The sequence below is a fragment of the Barbus barbus genome (genome assembly GCF_936440315.1).
Source record: "Barbus barbus genome assembly, chromosome: 11".
Classification (NCBI taxonomy): Eukaryota; Metazoa; Chordata; class Actinopteri; order Cypriniformes; family Cyprinidae; genus Barbus; species Barbus barbus.
The window spans coordinates 7946028-7967008 of NC_136739.1; the positions used below are offsets into that span (position 1 = coordinate 7946028).

The 20981-nt window shown below is 39.9% G+C and overlaps 1 protein-coding gene and 1 long non-coding RNA gene across 2 annotated transcripts; one reads left to right on the forward strand and one right to left on the reverse strand.

Moving 5' to 3' along the window:
* Window positions 1–2086: 2086 nt before the first annotated feature.
* LOC306876785 lies at window positions 2087–3658 on the reverse strand. Its single transcript, XR_013784852.1, has 4 exons — window positions 3486–3658; window positions 2566–2658; window positions 2371–2458; window positions 2087–2280 (listed from the first exon to the last, which is right to left on the reverse strand). It is a non-coding gene; the product is annotated as an uncharacterized lncRNA (long non-coding RNA).
* Window positions 3659–11332: 7674 nt separating this feature from the next.
* On the forward strand, window positions 11333–18864 carry LOC306877408 (interferon-inducible double-stranded RNA-dependent protein kinase activator A homolog). Its single transcript, XM_079429182.1, has 8 exons — window positions 11333–11427; window positions 11744–11901; window positions 12001–12082; window positions 12164–12227; window positions 13724–13841; window positions 13922–14016; window positions 15519–15681; window positions 16184–18864. Exons 1-8 carry the CDS (start codon window positions 11414–11416, stop codon window positions 16339–16341), a joined length of 852 nt encoding a protein of 283 aa, XP_079285308.1. The 5' UTR covers window positions 11333–11413; the 3' UTR covers window positions 16342–18864.
* Window positions 18865–20981: the final 2117 nt, after the last annotated feature.

Consider the following 20981-nt stretch of genomic DNA (forward strand, 5'->3'; position numbering starts at 1 on the left):
GTTAAGACTGCACCAGACAGCCAGCTCCTTAACCTCCTGTCTGTAAGCAGACTCGTCACCGCCCTGAATGAGGCCAATCAGTGTGGTGTCAAACTTCAGGAGCTTGCGATCACAGCATCCTCAATCCTCCTGTTGTTAACATTGTTGAACAAGGCGTACAAACGACGTCGCTGTCAACCGGTTTACGTCACTTCTTAGTCCCCAATGTCGGTGCGAATGCAACCCTTTAAATGGTACTGGGAAATAGTTTGCGCAAATTTGTCCCAGTACTTTAGTACTATACTTTTAGTTCTGGAACTTAAGTAGTGCGAAAGGCCCTAATAAGTACTTAACGTTACTCATCGGGCGCTAAAAGAGTATGTAGGCTACTCAACAGCCAAATCTCGTTAAGTATGAATGCAATCCACCATGTTGACGTAATCTTCTTCTTCTTTTAATTTTTATGGCGATTTACAATCATGATTTGCCAGATGTATACCGCCACCTATCATACCGCAGAACGCTGCATGGATCGTGGTCCCATAATGTTGAAGTTAACATTATGTGACCTCCGACGTTAAGTATATGTTCGACTTGAAGCAGCGCTGCGCAGAATGATCAGTGTATGACATCACAGTACCGCGAGAGCGATAAGGGAGCCGATGGATCTTGTGCTTTCGTTTCACTCTCGCGGTACTTTGATGTTTTTTCGTACAGGGTTGTGTCACAGACCTTTGATATTCCCATATCCTCTGTGCATGGGATTGTGCACAAAGTGAGCAAGGTAGTCATAGGAATTTTGAGGAGGGTGATTTCTTTTCCAACCAGTGATGACCTGGAGGCAGTGGGAGCAGGATTTGCTCAGCAGGCTAGGTCACCAGCTTTCAGCAGGGCAGTTGGTGCAATAGACGGCTGTCATATCCGCTTGAAACCTCCAGCAAATAACTCCCACTGCTACTACAACAGGAAACTGTTTTATTCCATCCAACTCCAGGCCATCACTGATCACCAGGGGAAATTCCTTGATGTTTTTCAAGGCCTTGGAGGTGAGCCCTGTCTTCGAGCCTGAGGTGGTCGCGTGCTGTGCTTCACAATCTCGCCCTTGTCAATGGGGATATCATTGAGCTAGTGGAGGAAGACCATGATGACGGCCCCCCTGAACCCCACAACCTTGAACCAAGAGGGGGAGAACATGTGCGGTACAATCTGGCTGCTGCTGTGTCTGCTCCAAACATTCATGTGCCTGCTCTCCATGAGCATGACTACCTGTGAAAGATTAAAACATCTTAAGTCACTTTGGATAAAAAATGTCTATTAAATGCATACATAAAAAGAAATGTGATTTGTATTTCTTAGTAAATCCTTTTTTGAAAGTGTCTGTCGTTTTTCTTCAGGGTACTACAGGCTTATATAAATTTATATAAATTTCATAAAATTTTTATCTGAGGGATTAGTTCATGTAAATATAAATTTAGTCATTATTTACTCACTTTCATGTTGTTTGATCCCTCTGTTTTTGTTCATTACACTATTTGTTGATGCTTTTGAGGCTTCTAAAAGTCAGACTTTATTGGCCAATATTGTATGAACAAGCAGAAAATACTTGACCAAAATTACCTTTTATTTTCAGAAATAAAACTAGAGGGATCGAACACCATGAAGTTGAGTAAATAATGACTGAGTTTATAGTGTATGTTTGGGTGAACTTTAATCACTGTTACTATGTGTAGTTAATGCAAAAAGTGTGTGTGTGCGAAATTAAATTCTCATTTAAGATACATGTTGGTTCTTCACAAAAATCCACATTTAATTACACATACTTTATTTATGGACTTATTTTTTTGCAATTGATTAAAGGAGGCGAAGTAGACGTTCCTCCCTTTGACTTGCTTCCCGGCGCCACCTTTCTTCTCTTTCTCTGTCCTCAGCATTTCGTCTCTCCTCCCGCTCTTGTCTGTCTCGTTCTCGTCTCTCCTCCTTCTCCCCCATTTCTCTCCATCTTTTCTCCTCCCTTTCGGCTGCTTCCTGCTCTCTTGCCGATTCCCTCTCCTCCATCTCCCTGATCATATTCTCTATAGATTTCTGGGTTCTTTTCCTTGATGCCCTTGGTGTGTCTGGGGCTGGGGTCACTGAGGATGTAGAGGCCACAGCAACATCCGGGCCAGATGAGACAATAAGGGCAGGTGAAGTGATGGAGGGTCTGTCCCCAATTGCCTCATCTATGGCCCTGTACCACTTCCAAGATGCTGCTGTGGGCTCTCCATCCTCAGTGCTCACACCAGTTGCCAGACATTTGAGATCCTACCAAAATGCACAAACAAAACAAAAGCAGTCATTTTTACAGCACAATGTGATTTGATTTCTGTATTAGAAATAACACCATGATCTTACTTTATATTTTTGTTTCAGGTTTTCCCATTTTTTCTTTACAAAGGCCACCGTCACCCTGTCTTGCATGCCCTGCTCCATCACAAAAGCTCTGCACACAAGTCAAGAATCAGAAAAGTGCTGTAATATCTCTGTTTGAAATAACATTAATTAACAGCATAAGACATGAGTTTTTATTGGTTTCTGCAGTATACTCACTCGCCCTTGATGGCTGCATTTCATTTTTTCCGGTGAAGAGGGCCTCACTAGCCACTCTCCACTGGATAAGCACATGTGTGTGCTCATCTGTCCCTGTAACATTCAAACAAGATTGTTACAAATCACTTTTGTGATTTATGTTTTCAACAGTAAACAGGAAAAACACACAGGAAAAAAAGTTATACAGTGGTTATTTGGGTGGGTTCAGGTGTGAAGCACTAAAATGATTCCCCTATGATTTCAAGCCAGCAAACTACTTTAGTTCTATTTAGCACCATTTCTTTTAGAGTGTACAATTAAACGTTGAGGCAGTTGCTGATGTGTTTTATCCAATAACATTTGCTACTCAATTTATCAACAGTACTAATAGACAAATACATTTTGATACTTATTGAAAACTTTAATTTCTTGAAATCTTTAAAATAGAATGGTTTAATATACATTACATAATTAATTACATTAGCAATCTTGACAACAGTGAATTCTACTACATAGCTACACACATCACTGATGTTTATTTCATGTTGTGATGTTCTCTTCTGCAGTACTTGTCCAAGAGGTTTCTGTCAGATATTACATAAACATTTAGTAAGAGTCTTTAACTACGTATATAATTTAGAACATATAAAATGCTAAACTCACAAGCCATCTGAATAAACGTATGTACGTTTCCTAGTTAAAAACTGCACATTAACGAGCTTGCAATCACGACTTTAGAAGTGGGACTAATGAAATTTACGATAGCGCGTGAATGCAGCAATCCACTTTGTAGATGCATGTGTGCTTACTGGAACTCCCAGTGGTAATAAATAAACACGATTTTTAAAACAAAATCATGAATATACTATTATAATATCTCGGTCAACACCTTAAACAACTGGACAATTTACTTTACAGTTGTTAACAAAATGCATACTCACATTTGAAAACATCCTCGTTCTTCTCTATGTTCGATTATGACGTATCTTCCTCCTCCTCCTCCTCTTCTTCTTCTTCTTCGGGATTTGCGGCTGTTTGTGGCAGACTAGACGCATCCTCTCTTCTTCTTGGTAAACATATCCTCTCCCGTAGCATTGTGGGATAGAAAAGTATCCCTCGATCGTCACTTCGGAGTCTGGGCGGGACGCAGTAGGCCATCTGGGGATCTCTCGCTTACTCTTATGAATACTGTGTGGTTTCGGACACTACTCTTCTCACGTACCCATTTCGCCAATTATATAGTAGGTAAGTAGGCATATCTGAACGGTACTTAAGTATACATACGCTCAAATCTCGCGAGAAATTGTGCTCCATGCAGGTAAATCTTGCCTACTCTTTTGTGGATATTGAGATTTCATGCATACTTATCCTTCGCCTACTGCTTTTTGCCTACTAAATAGTATGGAAGTATGCGGTTTTGAATGCAGTCGTTGTGTCTTTCGGTGCCATGGTGGGCGCTGATGAGGATGATGTCATTTCAGTGGCAGCGTCTGCGAGAGAGGAGTGGTCTAACAGCCCGCTGGATTACTCCTAAGCGTCCTTTCCAAGGCAGTGGATGAGCTCAGTTTGGAGTGGGCGCCTCCTGCCGAGCCGGCCAGAAGCCGTCTGGACGAGTGGTACCTCCAGTCGGATCGCTGCCGAAAAGACACCCTGCGGAGACCCGCCCCCTTTTTCCCCGATGTGCACAACAAGATAAAAAAGTTGTGGAACAACCAGTCGGGTGCATAATCCGGGATCCTCCCTCCTGTCTTCTGTGGACGGAGCTGACCAAGTGGGGTATGTCAAAGAGCTTCGATGCGCCACGGATCTGGCCCTCAAAGTGACGAAGGTGATAGCTCGAGCGAGCGGCCACAATATGGGGAATCGTGTGGTGCTAGTTCGTCACCTGTGGCTTACTCTGACCGAGTTAAAGCACTCCGAGAAAACGGCCCTTCTGGACGCGCCCGTGAATCCCTCAGGTCTCTTCGGAGCGGCGGTGGAGACGTTCACGGAGCGCTTCGTTGAAGCACAGAAGCAGTCGAAAGCCATTAGCCACTTCCTGCCAAAGCGGACCGGCGTGAAACCTCCTGCGCATTGCCGCTCTGGCTCAGCGGAGCGCGCGGGAAGACCGCACGCCCTTCTGCTGCTGTTCGGCGCGAACAGGAGCCGGCGGTGAGGTCAAGACAACCGTGCCCGAAGCGCCATCAGGGCTCGAATGGCCAGAGACCCCGCCCTGACAGAAATGGTGGACCACCGGCACCGGAAATCGAAGCCGTGTTCCTGATGCTGTCTCTCAGAGGAGGAAAGCGGCACCCAGCGCCGAAGACGAGCCACTGAAGAAGTCCGCTCGCTCTGCTTTGTGTGCTCACCATACCCCCCTACCTGTTGCGGGTGGCGAGAGCAATTGTCATGTTTGTGTTTTGACTGTTCCACTATGCAGTGCAATAAAGTGGAAAAACATATAAAACTCACCTCAATATCAGGGCAATTTCCTCCTTCTCACTTCCCTCTCCCCCATCACTCACTGTCACACTCGAGTGGTATTAAACTCCCCACCCCCCACGGCGAGCTATCCCTCACGGTACGCAGTCCGCCTTGCCCGCTGTCACAGTTCACAGAAGCGTGGCAGGCACTGCCAGGGGTATCAGAGTGGGTTATGAAATCAATAAAGGATGCTTATTTTCACATTCAGGTAGCCCCCCGCCGGAGGCGCTTCCTGAGATTTGCATTCGAGGGGATGGCGTACCAATTCACGGTCCTACCCTTCGGTTTATGTCTGGCCCCTCACACATTTACGAAATGCATGGACGCTGCTCTCTCTCCTCTGAAGCAGAGCGGAATGCGCATCCTGAAGTATCTCGACGACTGGCTAGTCTTAGCCCAGTCAGAGAGCGTGCTGCTCAGCGACAAACTCAGACTCCTCGCTCATATTCAGAGTTTAGGGCTGACTGTAAATATGCAAAAGAGCATGCTGGTCCCGAGCCAGAACATCTCCTTTTTAGGAGTGGAACTGAACTCAATCAATATGAGAGCGTGTCTGTCGGAGGAGCGCTCACAAAAACTGATCAGCTCTCTCGCAGTCTCTCATGCTTTCAGAGGACACTCGGCCAGATGGCTGCTGCCTCGACAGTGTGCAATCTAGGGCTCCTACATCCGCTTCAGCTCTGGCTAAAGAGCCGGGTGCCACAGAACGCTTAGTGCATGGGCACCTTGCGCATCAAAGTGAGGTGCGAATGTTTGCATACGCTGAACCCTTGACGCAATATGATCCTGGTGTATTGGCCAAGTGATCAGGAGAAAGAATGTTACGACAGATGTATCGAGCATGGGCTGGGGAGCTGTATGCGATGGCAGACCAGCCTTCGGGACATGGTCAGAAACGGAGAAGTCATGGCACATAAACTTCCTGGAGCTCCGTACACCTAGCGCTCGAGTGCTTTCTCGCAGACATTCTTCAACGTCACGTTCTCATCAGGACGGACAGCATGACAGTATAAATCACCAAGGCGGTGTGACCACTGCTGCTGTTGGTGAGAGACCTCCTTCTCCACCTCCTCTCCATCCGGGCAGTACATGTCCCCGGACGCCTGAACTACGGTGCGGACTTACTGTCGAGGGACGGGGTAATCCTCTGGGGGTGGAGATTACACCCTCTGACAATCAAAATGATTTGGAGTGTATTCGGCAGGGCGGAGGTGGATCTCTTCGCATCAATTGAAAACACTCACTGCCCGCTGTTTTATTCACTGACACACTCTCCCCTAGGAGTGGATGCACTAGCTCACAGCTGGTTTGTCTGATGTGGTTTGTCGGAGAGGCTGCAAATATTCATTATTCACTCTCCTTCACTACAGTGGTACTGATATAGGCTAACTGCTAAAACACTTTGGTTAGAGTAGCAAAACCATGACTATTTTTTTAAAGGGGAGACTATAGCTAGATCTTAAACAGTGGATCGTTTAACATTGTTAGGTGCTGGTCATAAAATTAGAATATCATGAAAAAGTTGATTTATTTCAGTAATACCATTCAAAAAGTGAAACTTGTATATTAGATTCATTCATTACACACAGACTGATATATTTCAAATGTTTATTTCCTTTCATTTTGATGATTATAACTGAACACTAATGAAAGTCCCAAATTCAGTATCTCAGAAAATTTGAATATTGTGAATATGTTCAATATTGAAGACACCTGGTGCCACACTCTAATCTGCTAATTATGGTCTCTCGGTCTAGTTCTGTAGGCTACACAATCATGGGGAAGACTGCTGACTTGACAGTTGTCCAAAAGATGACCATTGACACCTTGCACAAGGGGGGCAAGACACAAAAGGTCATTGCTAAAGAGGCTGGCTGTTCACAGAGCTCTGTGTCCAAGCACATTAATAGAGAGGCGAAGGGAAGGACAAGATGTGGTAGAAAAAAGTGTACAAGCAATCGGGATAACCGCACCCTGGAGAGGATTGTGAAACAAAACCCATTCAAAAATGTGGGGGAGATTCACAAAGAGTGGACTGCAGCTGGAGTCAGTGCTTCAAGAACCACCACGAACAGACGTATGCAAGACATGGGTTTCAGCTGTCGCATTCCTTGTGTCAAGCCACTCTTGAACAAGAGACAGCGTCAGAAGCGTCTTGCCTGGGCTAAAGACAAAAAGGACTGGACTGCTGCTGAGTGGTCCAAAGTTATGTTCTCTGATGAAAGTAAATTTTGCATTTCCTTTGGAAATCAAGGTCCCAGAGTCTGCAGGAAGAGAGGAGAGGCACATAATCCATGTTGCTTGAGGTCCAGTGTAAAGTTTCCACAGTCATTGATGGTTTGGGGTGCCATGTCATCTGCTGGTGTTGGTCCATTGTGTTTTCTGAGGTCCAAGGTCAACGCATCCGTCAGTTTTAGAGCACTTCATGCTTCCTGCTGCTGGGGTATTGTGAAGAGGAAGATGCAATACGCCAGACCCAACAATTCAGAAGAGCTGAAGGCCACTATCAGAGCAACATGGGCTCTCATAACACCTGAGCAGTGCCACAGACTGATCGACTCCATGCCACGCCGCATTGCTGCAGTAATCCAGGCCAAAGGAGCCCCAACTAAATATTGAGTGCTGTACATCCTCATACTTTTCATGTTCATACTTTTCAGTTGGCCAACATTTCTAAAAATATATATATTTTTTTGCATTGGTCTTGATATTCTAATTTTCTGAGATACTGAATTTGGGACTTTCATTAGTTGTCAGTTATAATCATCAAAATGAAAGGAAATAAACATTTGAAATATATCAGTCTGTGTGTAATGAATTAATCTAATATACAAGTTTCACTTTTTGAATGGTTACTGAAATAAATCAACTTTTTCATCATATTCTAATTTTATGACCAGCACCTGTATATCACAACATTGCCCTGTAAATCTGCTCCGTGTAACGAATTAAGCCATTATAGAGGTAACTTACTGTAAGCTGCTTTGAAACGATGTGTATTGTGGATGCTATGCAAATAAATAATGAATCAAGTTGAAGATTCCTTACTATTAGAGATGCCGAACAATGATTACATCGATCAAATAAATAAATGAATGAATGAAACTTAATCCTTAAAAACAAGTGCCCGGGGATCAAAGACATGCCACAGATAATAATGTATGATTTTATTTTATTTGTAATGTGAAGGCTAACAGTTTAATGCAAATCACATATTAAATCTACAGAGATCAATTATTAAGCCATATTATTTGAGTTGTTACCGAGTTTCAGTTTAACTTTCATCCGAGTTCCGTAGTGAATGTAGACATTATTATTTTATGTTTACCTATATGATTCAACTTAAGATCGCGTTGAATGATTAACGCATCAACAGCATTAATCAAAAGCAGAGGTATTTCATGCAGACATCAATAAGGGCTAACTTATGGCATCTATTAATGTCTGCAGGAAATACCTCTGCTTTTTCAGCTTTCTAAGCCTGAAAAAAGCACGTTTTTCACACCGGCCGTGTATAGGGCTATGGCAAATGATGTAAAGTGAGCCTTAACCACTCCAACGCGATCTTAAGTAGAATAATAAAAACATTAAATAATATCAACGTCTATATTCACTATATTATCCAGTCTCCACGGTAGCCCCCGTCACCTAAATTCCCAGAATGCATTGCCGCTGTGACGACACATTCCCAGACTCTATTTGATACTATCACACCAGCATAATTAAATCGTTCAATGAGTCTTATCATCAGCTGCTAAATTCAAGCTGTGTTCGCTGGCTGGCGCTGAGCCAGAGACAGACTGTTTTTACAGCGCTGCGCATTACAGCCAATCACACGCGGTTCTGTTGAGCTCATGAATGCAGTGACCAATCAGAGGCGTTCAAGAGTCATCGCTAAAATGCCAGTGTTTTCTTCACTCGCTCACTGACTGAAGACCTCTTTCTGGCGAATTTTCTCATCAGAAACAACAAAGTGCAAATCTGTAAGATATTCATTTCATAGTGTAAACAGCTCCAGTGATTTTAATGGGAGTTTTTGAGAGTGCTTGAACTAGACTCAGTGAAAATGTTCTTTGCTCTCTTTCTTTACAATAAGTGTTATGATTAGTAGCCTAACTTGCAATGTTTTATTCACATTAACTTTCAATGTTAAATTCACATTAAATATAAAGTCAGTTGTATTAAAAATATGTTATGGCATGACACCCATAAACAGACAGGTTTTTATGCATAGTTACGTTACACTATAGATCAACATAATCTATAAAGGTGAGAATGAAGATATTTCACAATATAGTTAATGAGTTTGGGGATGTTTCCAATAAAAAGGAAAAAAAAAAAATAATAAAACATAAGTGCTGTTGGCTGCTGTGTGTCACGTGTATTTCCCACAATCCAATGCGGAGAGCCGACGAGCTGATGTTTAAATTACATAAATGATGATAATTTGGTGGATAATTAAAAATTCATTCTGATGTCAAATTAACAGTCGCCTGAGTTTCAAGATACTACAAACAATAAATAGATAAATAAATTATGAACGTGTTAATGTGAGTTTATTTTTGTTGACAGTATTTTAATAGTATTTAATGATATGAACATATAAGCATTACAAAACAAATTAATAATATACTATCAATGAAACCACAAAGCTGATTACAATATAAAGTCATTTTAAGTGTTATTGCTATTAATATTATTTTCTAAAATACAAAGTACACATGTGACGAAGTTGTTTTTAGGTGCGTTCGACTTCATGCAGCACTTAGCAGACCGATCGGCGGCTGACTTGAAGCAGTGCATGCCGGTTAGAAATTTAGTCCGACTTGAACCGGCGCCGACCACACGTCACTGTCACGTGTGGCATCAAAGTACCGCGATAGCGTTTCGAGAGCAGCCGGTTGACTCAGCCGGCGCAATTTCTCCAGAGCGACTGCGGGAGCGCTGATGACGACACAGCTGTTTCACGATTGGCCAAATTCACCACATGACAACAACGACGTGTATTTCGGGTTTATTCTGACAACTTCAGTCCCACTAATGGTCATATACGGACTTTCAAAAAAATAAAAATAAATTAACTTTTCATGTCATCTTCATCTCGTAAATCATGTTTATTAAAAGATTACAATTATTTTTACTGCAATCACTTTTTTGTTAATTTGTTTATATAGGTTTTGTGCATAGGTTTATTTTGGACCTTTTTCATACAGACCCTTTACAGTATTAAGCTGCATAACCTATTTAGATAATCATTTTTTATGGAATAACTCAAATGTCAATCTTACAGACTTTTAATATAATGTGGTCATCATGGATTCTGATCGATACTAGTTGCTGGGTTCATCCATCTTCACTTGCATGTGATTACTGCCAACAACTCTGGCTGGATGTCAACTTAATACAACATTCAGATCACTTTTATAAGCTGGTATAAATCATAATAGAAAGGCAAATAAATTGGGCTTATCCGTAGGCCTGTTCATGGTGTTTTGTCTTACTAAAATGTGCTTACCTAACTGGAGAAATAGTACAATAAGTAAACAAATATGTAACATCCTAATTCTTTTATCTGTAATGAAAACCACATTTAGTACATACAATTATTATCTTCATAGATTATTTTTATTAAGTTGCAGTAGCAAAAACACACATAATGAATCATACTGCACAAGTCAAATTTTCAATATGTTCTGTTTATTTACTTAAAACTTGTTTCTGTCGTGATGACACCCTTTCAAAATATTAAAGGTTTATTAAAACAATACTTATCACATTGAACCTTTACTTACTTTCGTTGCTCATTGTGCTCAATTTCATACAACAATAACGGCATTTCTATAGCTTCCAGTTCGTCTGCAATAAAGCAAGCAAACGCCACGTGATCTGCCATGACTGAGGTAGATGCAGCAAACTACGAGCCCCGAAGTGTCCGACTTGACGTTTCCGGTTTCAACTCCGCCCCTGACTGCAAGCGGCTACTCTCGTTGACCACCGTCTGTAGCCGTGCTTCAAGTCGAACGCACCTTTTGTCTCTGAATGGGCTGTGCCGTAAAATGAACCAAATATGTCGCAATATCATCCCTAACTTCTACCATCTAAAATCAATATGTCGTGCCAAAAACCTGTTATATACAGCTTATATACTGCGGCGAGTTGTTCCCACACAAAAGCAGTCTATTCCGCGTGCTGAAGTGTCTCCTTTATTGACTTTCATTCAAGAAAAACACATTATAATCCTCCTCCTCGGGATTCTGCAACGTTACACATTATTACAGAGGGCTTCCCCTGTAGGAGGGGCTCTGGCACTGTACTGCACGGAAGGCGGGGCTTATGGTCAGTATACTGGAACACTATTGGCCAGTGCTCCTGCCAATCCACGCAGAAGCGGTATACTCCAGCAATAATGGCCGATTCACAGTAAGAGGCTCTTTATATTTGGACATACAAGCTTTTATTCTTTACTTTTACACACACATTTAATAATTGTTGTATCTAAACACGTACATGTCTGTTTAATGTAACATCTGTAGCGGTTCCGACTCAGGTGGATGCAGACACTTATAGACAGGAAGGATGTATTGTTATAATGGAGTGTCTCTTATATATTTTGATGTGTTTAGGGCTGTATTTGTCCTTGCGCACTGTAGTTTCTGTAGTTCGCTCTTATCTAGCATGTTTGTATTATGTTCCATCATTATTCTGACCAGGTTTTAACATATTGTTCTCGTCTCAGAGTCACCATGGCTCATCAACGCTGTCAGGATAAAACACCCATCCAGATCCTGCACGAATATGGCATTAAAATCAGCAGTGCGCCTGTGTACGAGCTCATACAGGCTGATGGAGACACGCACATGTTCAATGTTACTATAGGAGACATCACATGCAATGGTCTGATATTTACATACATATTGATTTATTTAAATAACACAGTTTAAATACTATATAGTGCACACTAGTATTCTAATAGATGATATTTTGTTCTTAAAGGTCGAGGATCCACTAAAAAGGCTGCTAAACATGAAGCTGCAGAAGCTGCTTTGAAATTATTGAAACGAGACACCCAGCTAAAGTAAAATCCACACTGTAGATGTGATATGAATTATTATAGATCATATACTACAGTTATTCATGTTTTCTGAATCTTTTGCAGTGATCAGAGAGATGGTCTTTCTCATGAAGCCGGTGACACAGCCAATCCTGTAGGAGTACTGCAGGTATCTGACCCATTCATTTAGTTTCTTTTGCACAAATAGTGTTAAAAAGCTTATTTTTCAGGCTAGACCAGCCAGTGCGCATTTGCAGTCCTAAGTGTGCGTCTCAGAACCCTGACGCTGCGTCTGGGATCAAGTACTTGAAAAATTGTACGCCAAAAGAGTAGTATTCTATGATGTTTTGTAGTATAAATAGTGTGAGAATTTTGTTCACACTGAAAATTCCACAAAGACAAAGTGCACAATAAATGATGCACTTGAATAACTGGAAAAAAACTGAATGTTGGACACAATGAGCTCAGCTGTCGCAGCTTTAAATATGTCTTGGAGGAGGTGGGTTGTCAAACTCTGATGATGAATGACAAAATAACCTGATAAAATTCATACACAACACAGTTGAGTACATTTAAAATGTATTAAAATAGAAAACAGGCTTGGTGAGCAGAAGAGAGTTCTTTAAAAATCATAACTGTTCAAAAACTTGTGACTGGTAGTGTAGTATATAGTGCGTCATTTGGGACACAGCTATAGTATTTGAAAAACATTAGGTGACAAGTACTGATGATCTACTTCCAGTGAGAGTCTGAAGTGTGCTTACAATGGACACTTTACTATCCCATGAGGCCATGGGAGAGGATTTGTGAATGGTATTGAAGTGACAAAACTGACGCTGTAGGTCACATGACCATATCACCATGACGGATGTAGTACATCCGAACTTCATTCATACTGCCCATATTTATACTATATAGAACATACTTTTTTTAATGGTCGCAAAATTCAAATTTAGTACTCCGTATGCAATTTCGGATGCATCTTGACTGTTTCGATAATACTCTGTGCTTTTATTGGCAGCTGCAGTGATGCAATGACTTTGCTAATTAGTTATTGGCTCTTTTATTCAGGAGGCTGGACTATTCTGTCATATTGCCTGTTGCACTGGCAATCCCTTTATCTGTTTCTGTAATACATTTGTGACCCTGGACCACAAAACCAGTCGTAAGGGTCAGTTTTTTTAAATTGAGATTTATACATCTGAAAGCTGAATAAATGAGCTTTTCATTGATGTATGGTTTGTTAGGATAGGACAATATTTGGCCGAGATACAACTATTTGAAAATCTGGAATCTGAGGGTGCAATACAATCCAAATCTTGAGAAAATCGCCTTTATTAAAAAAATTAGTTTTGATATATTTATGGTAGGAAATTTATAAAAATATCTTCATGGAACATGATCTTTACTTAATATCCTAATGATTTTTGGCATAAAAGAAAAATCGATAATTTTGACCCATACAATGTATTGTTGGCTATTGCTACAAATATACCTGTGATACATATGACTGGTTTTGTGGTCCTGGGTCACATATAAGCGCACCATCATAGTATATCTAAAGTATTTGGAAACTGCCCAGAATATCCTAGAAACCACCGAACAATATGTGGGTCTGTCTGAGAGCCTGCGTGTGTGTTTGAATGGTGCTGTGTGTTGTGTCAGGAGCTGGCCATGCAGAGGGTGTGGTGTCTGCCGGAGTATGTGGTGTGTATGGAGTCGGGGCCTGATCACATGAAGGAGTTCACCGTTACCTGCCGCCTGGAAGGACTGGAGGAGTCAGGTGCCGTTAGCTGCTCTTTCATACCGTGATATCTTTCTGCACTCAGCTACTGATGTTTTGGATGTGCTTTTGCTCATCAGGCTCCGGCAGCTCTAAAAAGTTGGCCAGACGCGCAGCAGCCGAACGCATGCTGGGGAAACTGCAGAGTCTGTCCGGATCTCCCGAGATCACGTGGGTTAGTGACACTCATCTGTTCACTCATGCACTGGGATTCTTTCACTAAATATTCTGGATTGATCCATAAAAGTTCATAATTAAAAGTTAATCGAAGGTGCACCTTTCATGAAAAGCTAGACTTTGATAGAAACAGCTAGACAGTGTTTCTGCATAGTAAACTCTTTATTTAAACTAAAAATGATATAAAATAAATAAGAAAACATTATTAGGGGTTAACAGTTTTCAGTTAATTATGAATCGCACCTAACATTAAAGCTTGTAATCATAAATATATTTTCACATTGTATTTCCAAATGAATGTGGGAATGACATAAAGACAATATTTTATGTATATGTTATTTTAAATATTTGTTTAATGGTGCCTATAGTAGGCTATAATATCACTGATACTAATGCCTTTATTAAATGGATTTTTATGAATAATATGAGTAGTTATTGCCATGCAAAATTACAGTATAATAACAAGTTGGTGTTAGTTATTATTGATGAACAATTACAGAACATTAAAAGTATTATAATAACTTAATTATATTATAATAATTTAGGTGAACTAATAAATAAATGGGTTCACATAAACCCATTATAATAGCTGTGCCTTTTATATAATGTTGATCTGTCTGATGTCTCTGTTTGATTGAGAGCTGTCATGTATTTTTCTCAGTAAAGTTTATTTTGCACATTTATTTTCAGTATATCTATACTGTAATGATAGCCAACAGATTTTGGGAAAAAAACATTTTACACAGCTAATATTAAGTACGAGTGAAATTTGTATATTACTTTTCTCAGCCCTAAAATTAAACATAACTGTCTCACAATGAAAATTTAAAATGGTTTATGTTTATTTCACTCGTTGTTTAGGTTCAGGAGTTTTATTCCAGTCATTTTATTTCATTTAGATTAATTTAATAGTCCTGTTTATTGTAATTCTTACATTTGCATATTAGCTTTTTATTACCTTCGCAAACCCCCATTTGGTAAACCCTGGTTTAGATGATTATCGTTGTACACAGTTCATGTATTAAGCATAATACACATTTATGATGAATTTCCATTTTGGAAATTTCCAATTTCCATTTTTTTTTTATTTCCAAGATTAAAAGTCTGGGCATTGGACAAGGGCAAAACCTACACCTAATCAAATTTTCACAGTTAAGTAGCAAAAGTATGCATTACAGCCATGGTAAAAAGTTCCCAATGCAGTTTTAATATGACCTTCATGTAACCAAAAGAAAAATCATCCCCTGAAAAACAAGAGCCTGAAGTTGAAGAAAAATCCTTAAATAGAATTTGACGTGTCACCTTGACTCATAAATTATCCGTGCTCTTATGCCATTGCATCAATATGAGGAATTGTTCTGGAATTGAATCACGGCCGAATGAGTCACCATCAAATCGTGAGGTGCTTCCACTCACAAACACAAAATGAGCAGCAGGGTCACGATTTAAGTCAGATCAGATGTGCTCATATTTTGACCCCTTGTCCCCTGTGGTCCCCAGAGCCCACCGTCTCGTGTGTATGTGGAAAGCTTACGGCAGTCCACGGGGGAGAAGATTTCCCTCCTGAGGAGGACGCCGCTCAGCATCCCGAACACAGACTACATTCAGATGCTGCTGGAGATCTCACTGGAGCTGGGCTTTCAGGTCACATACATAGACATCGGTTAGTTCTCGTTTCTCACTTTGTGCCATTTTGTGTTATCAGGGCTGGATATGTTTAATGTATGTGACCCTGGACCACAAAACCAGTCTCAAGTCGCACGTGCACATTTTTTACAATAGCCAACAACACATTGTATGGGTCAAATTGATAGATTTTTCTTTTATGCCAAAAATCATTAGGATATTAAGTAACGATCATGTTCCATGAAGATATTTGTAAATTTCCTATCGCAAATATATCAAAACTTAATTTTTGATTAGTAATATACATTGCTAAGAACTTCATTTGGACAACTTTAAAGGCAGTTTTCTCAATATTTAGTTTTGCACCCTCAGATTCCATATTTTCAAATAGTTGTATGGTTTAAGATAGAAATAGATCAATAGAAAGCTGATAGCTTTCAGATGTATAAATCTCGATTTAAAAAAATTGACCCTTATGACTGGTTTTGTGCTCCAGGGTCACGTGTGTGTGTGTGTGTGTGTGTGTGTGTGTTTTGCAGATGAGCTGACAGTGAATGGCCAGTACCAGTGTTTGGTGGAATTGTCCACCCGGCCGGTGACGGTCTGCCACGGTACAGGGATGACCAGCAGTAACGCCCACTACACCGCAGCACATAGCGCCCTGCAATATATGAAGATGGTCGCTAGTAAACACTAACAGCAGGTCTGGGATCAGTGTGCACATGAATTCTGACCTGCACGTCCTGATCCCACACTAGCACTGCAACCAATGGACACATTCTGCTGTAAGAGACCCAACTCTATGCAGAAAATAAATCAATTTCTGGCTTACAACACTGAGTTTATTCTTGGATGTTTGGATTCAGTCAGATGTTTTTGTGTTTGTCACTGAAACCTGATGTGTCTTTTTTTTTTTTGCTTCATAAATCCATTGTAAACATCATATTCATAGGTTTTTTTTTTTTAATTGCTTACATACTAAAAGTTGTACTCGAGGCACACTCACTGAAACCATTCACTCATATACCGAATATTTAGACCAAGTCTGGAAAACTGCAAGCACATTATCTGCTTTACACTCAGTTTGAAATTGTTTAACTGAACAATTCTCTACATTAGATACGTTATTCAAAACTAACAACTCTAGTCTTTCAGGCTCTCAGTCTTTAAAATGCTACACTTATTTACTGATCACTTACACCCATTGATCATGTATGAAAACAGTTATACACAATTTGTTCACTTAGAAATCAAAACTCGATGATTTGAGGGAGAAATAATATTTACCTGCTTGCATTTCTTTTCATAGTGTAAATATTATAAACATTTAATTTGATCACTTTGTTTCTCAAAACAGTTTTGATTTCTAATAAATTACAGTTTACATTTAATAAGTTACAGTATCAATATACAATGTCAATATATTCTGAATATGCATAGAAGTCAAGCAAGTCAGCTTTATTTCTATAACGCTTTATACAGTGCAGATTGTTTCAAAGCAGTAACAAATTCAAATTCAGCTGTAAAGCAGCTCTAACAAGCCAGTCGTTATACAAGTCAGTTCAATAACTGCAATGTTCATCAATTGCGCACACACACACACTGTATATAGTGTATTTTTCACAGTCAATACATGTGTGAGTTCTATGGCAAACTCCAATGCACACTGAACAAGCAAGACACAAGATAGTACCTTTACTAAGAAAGTTACTATGCAAAAACTCTAATTTTTAAGAGTTGAAAGTTTTGAGAGAAGTGTTTGATTTTACGAGATATGCTCAATGTTTTGAGTGTATAGTTTGGAAATAAGCTGTCAGGTGGACAGTGCCTTCTCAAGGCAAAAAAAAATAACCTGTAAGGTTTACAGTTTGTTCTCAATGCTTAAAAAATCTGCATGCAACTCGAGAGTGCAATGAAAAGCTTTAAACTGTTGGTAACAGTGAAGGATAAACGAAGCTTTGCGAAGCATCAAGGCTTTTCTTCTTAACTATCACAAAGTTGGCTGGTTTAAGCTGGAAGTAGCTGGTTTTAGCTGGTCTCCTAGCTTGGCTAGGCTGGTCAAACTGGTTGTTCCAGCTGGTCTCCTAGCCTGACCAGCCAAGGAAGTGGCCAAACCCCTCTAAAACCAGCCAGCCAGCTATTTTCAGCAGGGTACTTGAAGCTTTTCAGTGCGGTGTACGGGGTGGCCATCTAGTGGTCACAACAATGTAGCTATAGCACACAACAAAAAGTTAAACTCGTTGGTTTCACATTTGGTTCAGAAACTGATTCGTTTCATTTTATTAATTTTGATGGTTATTTTACTTATAGCTTTGCCTATAACTAGTTTTCATACGTAAAGTTAATTTGGGCTTAATATATTGGAGAAAAACAATGTAGGCTACTAAAGGAATCCGTGATGAAGTAGTAGTTACGAGGTTTTTGGGGTGAACCAGTGAACCAAACTGCGGACGTCATAGATTAAGTGCTTTTGGCAACCCCCCCCCCAAAAAACAATCAAACGCTGATATAATGCTTGTGACCCCCCAACCCCCCCCCCCCCCCCCCCCCCCCCCCCCCCCAAGCTTCACTACATGCAGTGCAACGTAGTAGGCCCCTGTCAACCTCGGGCCTTAGGCACTCTGTCAGCCTTTTCCGCCCCGTGTCTACATGAGGAATTCAATCCAACACTCCTTTATTATAATACATTATGAAAGCTGAGACTGAAAGCTTTAATAGTTACCTCTTGCAATGATTAAGGAGGTAGGCCTATATAATTTTACATTATAAGCATCTTTTACAGTTTACAATTTTACAGTTATGCACAACCAGCTATAGGCTCTTAAATGTTTGCTCCGTTATCTTCCCTCTCTCTTTGTGTCTGTTTTACAGATAGATTACAAAAAAAGTATTGTTTACTTTTGATCATTTTTTCCCATTAAATCGAACATCAACATGCCTCCCAGGACCCAACAGGGAGCGCCTGTGCTTGCCTATACTGAAAAGATGGACCACTTCTCATCCCTGGTCTTCAATGACGCATCTGAGAAGGAGTGCAAAATGGGAGTACACAGGCAACAAAATCAGAGACCAACAGTTGGGACCAGGCAGTTCAAACCATTTATGTAGTATATTTGTATGTTTAATGGAATATTTGTAAATATGTAATATTTGTATTGTGTCTGTTAATGTTTTATATGAATGTATAAATAGTAAAAATAAACTGTATTATTTATCAGGTACACACATCTGTTAACATTGGTGATAAATGTGCCACTTCAAGCCACTATCGGTTATTTTCATCTGCTGTCCATGGGCTGATTAAATGTTAAAGACACTGAAGCCAAAGGATAACATTGTAACACGGAATTCTTATTTTCCACATTTTCTCGTATGAATAGCCTGCATCTCCAACATGATCCGATAAACTAACATTTGATTTAAATGAACATTGCACTACATATGTTGAAGGGAGCTGGAAATTCATTCGGATTCAAAATTGCATAAATGGCACTTACCTGTACGATAATTAACTGCTTTGACAGCACATCAATCTTTTATTTGCACACCTTGACTTCTGCTCTTATTGCCTCCAAACAAGCATATGCTACATGCGAAAAAGCTGAAGTGAAACTATCCTAAAATAGAAGTAGTGCAACCTCTGTTTCGGCTGAGCAGTAACCAGAACTGAAGCCCCTTAAAATGAGCTACAAAAGACAATATCAAAAAGCCAATATTGTGTCTAAAATGAAAGTCACTTAATATTACGTTTTCAGAATTGATTGACATGGCTGCAGGAAGTGATGAGACCAAAACCAACACATCTAATCCAAGTAGGCTTTGACTATTAATTTGACTGAATATTATTTTATTCATCCGTTATATTAGATAACTTTTTGAGGGATACTGATTTAACTGAAACTTCATTGTTTGCAGATGTTTAAGACCCTATTGCATTGATTGCAATCCTGAGGTGTTCAGTTTTATTTCTATTTTAGAAAATAAATATAATTGTTCTCCTCATAATTCAACTGTTGTTACAATATTACATTAATCCCTAAAAAAGTAACTACTTGCATTAGTTACTTTTTATGAAAAGTAATGCGTTATGTTTCTTCATTGTTACTTTTTCTCATCTGGGCTTGCTTGTTTTTAATACAAAATGTTCTATTTTTGGCAAATGCAAATTCACCTCTGTACAGTACAGGACGCAACTCAAACAAACCTTTCAGCTGTGCTGCCTTTCTGGATTGCATGAAGAATAGGACACAGGAGAAGAAAGTTCAACAATACTATTGTCAGCATTAAAATAGGAAAACAAAATGGGATTAAATACATAGAGGATATTTGTGTTACATTTATATTTAGTCAGTAGTGTTATTTAAAGGAACTCCACTTTTTTTTTTTGAAAACAGGCTCATTGGCCAACTCCCCAAGAGTTAAACGGTTGAGTTTTACTGTTTTCGAATCCATTCAGCCAATCTCCGGGTCTGGGGGTAGCACTTTTAGCGTAGATTAGCATAGATAATTGAATCTGATTAGACCGTTAGCATCTCGCTCAAAAATGACCAAAGAGTTTCGATATTTTTCCTATTTAAAACTCGTCTCTTCTGTAGTTACATCATGTACTAAGACTGACGGAAAATGAAAAGTTGTTTTCTAGGCCAATATGGCTCATTCCGGCGTTATAATCAAGGAACTTTGCTGCCGTACTATGGGTGCAGCAGGCGCAATGATATTACACAGCGTAAAAGTGCTACCGCTAGACCCGGAGATCGACTGAATGGATTCGAAAACAGTAAAACTCTTGGGGAGTTGGAAAATGAGCCTATTTTTTAAAAAAGTTTTCCGTATTTACAGTGATTTTGTACGTTTGCCCACTGACAAAGAAATGATCAGTCTAGAATCTTAATGGTAGGTTTATTTGAACAGTGAGAGACAGAATAACAACAACAAGAAATCCAGAAAAACACATTTCAAAAAAGTTATAAATTGATTTGCATTTTAATGAGGGAAAGAAGTATTTGATCCCCTACCAATCAGGAAGATTTCTGGCTCCCAGGTGTCTTTTATACAGGTAAGGAGCTGAGACTATAGAGCACTCTCTTAAAGGGAGTGCTCCTAATCTCAGCTTGTTATCTGTATAAAAAGACAACCTGTCCACAGAAGCAATCAATCAATCAATCAATCAATCAAGCAATCAATCAATCAGATTCCAAACTCTCCACCATGGCCAAGACCAAAGAGCTGTCAAAGGATGTCAGGAGCAAGATTGTAGACCTACACAAGGCTGGAATGGGCTACAAGACCATCGCCAAGCAGCTTGGTGAGAAGGTGACAACAGTTGGTGCGATTATT